Source organism: Camelus bactrianus, chromosome 31 (assembly GCF_048773025.1).
Source record: "Camelus bactrianus isolate YW-2024 breed Bactrian camel chromosome 31, ASM4877302v1, whole genome shotgun sequence".
Taxonomy (NCBI): Eukaryota; Metazoa; Chordata; class Mammalia; order Artiodactyla; family Camelidae; genus Camelus; species Camelus bactrianus.
Genome location: NC_133569.1, coordinates 19,997,752 through 20,000,000, shown reverse-complemented (window position 1 = coordinate 20,000,000; position 2,249 = coordinate 19,997,752). Strand labels below are relative to the sequence as shown.

At 49.1% G+C, this 2,249-nt stretch overlaps 1 protein-coding gene across 3 annotated transcripts in view; it reads right to left on the bottom strand.

The window, feature by feature from the left end:
* Positions 1–1,792, bottom strand: part of STC1 (stanniocalcin 1) — a 20,507-nt gene extending 18,715 nt beyond the window's left edge. For all 3 annotated transcript variants that reach the window (XM_074355510.1, XM_074355511.1, XM_010954963.3), the window contains exon 1: positions 1,431–1,792. In XM_074355510.1, coding sequence (XP_074211611.1) covers positions 1,431–1,548 — 118 coding nt within the window. In that variant the 5' untranslated portion in view covers positions 1,549–1,792. The remainder of the gene's footprint in view (positions 1–1,430) is intronic.
* Positions 1,793–2,249: the final 457 nt, after the last annotated feature.

The following is a 2,249-nucleotide window of genomic DNA, read 5'->3' as shown; positions in this document are numbered from 1 at the left end:
GCTTAGAGGTATGCATAATCTCTCTCATATTAAAAGACATTTTCTTTTTCTTTTTTTTTTTTTTAAAGAGAAACACAGGTGTAGAGTAACAAGGCCAAGGCACCCCTTGTGCAAGACTGGAAGAAAACCGCAAAGAACTTGCATGAGGCTTTCTACATTCTGGATAAGATCTCCCATAAAAGTAATTTCTCTCCTACAGAAGAGGGGTGTTCTGGCAGGCAGCTCGGCAAGAAATGATCTGCAGCCTTCATACCGTAGGGTTCTCCGCTGAGATCAAAAGCACGGTTCGGTTGGGCGGCCCCTCCCCCTCCCCCCACCCGCAGCCTCTGGGATGTTACAAGTCATTTCCCTAATTATATATTTCCACGGGTTCAAATTATAACTTTGCTTTAAGCAGTTTTAATATGCATTAGGATTGCTATTGTTTTAGGCAAGCTCGCATTGTGAATCACTGCATCTCTATAGCAACTAAGTACAAAAGGAAGTGAAGCAAAGCTCTCCTCTCGGCAGGGACCTGTGCTCTTCCGAGGGGAGCGGCGTCTGCAGCATTTGGACACCTGCGAACCCATCTTTGCTGGCAGTTGGGGGAGAGAGGGCAGGAATGGGAGGGGAGTGAGCAGGACAAGTGTAGTCGAAAGGCAGAGGTATCCATGCCGGCTTCCTAAGGACTCTTTTCCCTTAGAGGCCAAGATAATACACAATTAACTGCTCCCGGGGTCAGGACGAGAGCGAGACCTCCCCCTTGGAGAAATTGCCGCTACGTTTCACAAATACTCTTTTTTTTTTTCCCAGGGGCTCTCTGGCCACGGGGCTGCATGGGAACTGAATGGAGCCCGAGAGAGCCGGGAGGGACAGAAGGAGCAGTGTCGAGGCGGGTGGGGGGTGGGATGTGTAGGGTTTCCTCTGAATCTGCCCTGGATTTGTCAGACTTGAGGGCTATGGCTCCGTAAATCAGTCCGCAGAGGGAGCTTCCTCTGCGTTCTCTGAAGGGGCAAGGAAGTCAAGTTATAGGGTCTTAAGGGTGAAGGAGGAGGGACCGCATCAGACAAGTCACGTCTCACCTTAAGATCAGCTCCAGCTTCTGGGAAGTATAGAGAGTGCTTTGAAGCATGCCAACATTCAAGCCTTTCCCCCGCCCCCTCCCCGCCCTCCCCCCAAGAGGGTACGTGCCAGATTTCAGGCAATCAGGCTAGGCTTATGCAATGAAATACCCTCAGCAGAGCGCTTAGCTTCTTCGTTAGTTGCATGCAATTTATTAAACAAAGGAGCCCCACTTCCTAAGGCTATTGGATTACACTGGCAGTTTATTGCCACCAGGCATGAAGCACGTTTATTATCAAGATCAGCCGTCACAGACACAGTTGCAAAAGCGAGAGGCAAATGAGGACAGCTCTTTGGGGGGAGAAACCGGTCCTGGGTTTGCCGCTTACCTGAGTTCTGAGCTGCCACCCGGGATTTCCTGGGGCTCACAGAATCATTCTGCTCCGCCTCATGGGTTGCAGAAGCACTGATCACCAGCACCAGAAGCACTGCTGAGTTTTGGAGCATTCTCTGAGAAGTTTCCGCTAAGTTGTTGGGGTTTTTTTTTTTTTTTTCCTCCCCCCCTTTCCTCTTTCCCTCTCCCGGCTTGAGTGAAGATGTGGATCTGGATACACGGAGAGCCTAGGTGAGGATCTGATGAGGGCTTTTTGTTGCTGCTGCTGCTGCTTCTGCGGACGCTTTTGCTGCTGCTGCTGCTGCTGCTGCTGCAGTCGCTGCTTCTTGCACCTCTGGCTTTTGCAAACTGGGGGCCCAAGAGCTGCACCCAGGGATTTTATAGCCGTTCTTATCGGTCCTCAGGATCAGGGACCAATCAGGTCCCTCAACTGGTCTGGCCAGCCAATCGGAGGGCATGCTCATTGGGCTGGAGCCGTTTGACTTCTTAGAAATATTTTCCAGCAAATTAAAAGTACCTGCTGCCAATGTTTTATATGCGTATGTGACTGTGTGTGCACAGATGTGTGGACAAGCTATTTTCACAGAATTAAGGGATAACTTTGTATTGATCAGACCAAAGGGAAGTCATATGGGTATCTCAACAAGGTGCTTTGGGGAATCTAGCCACCTTTCTTTTTTTCTTTTTTTTTCTTTTTTTCCTTTTTTTAAAAGGTGATATGGGGAGGAATAGGCAGCAGAGGCAGGAGGAGCAGTGTGGTCTCTCTGGATTCTAATTTACCTCATTATAGTAGTTTTACTGCTATGTTAACAGC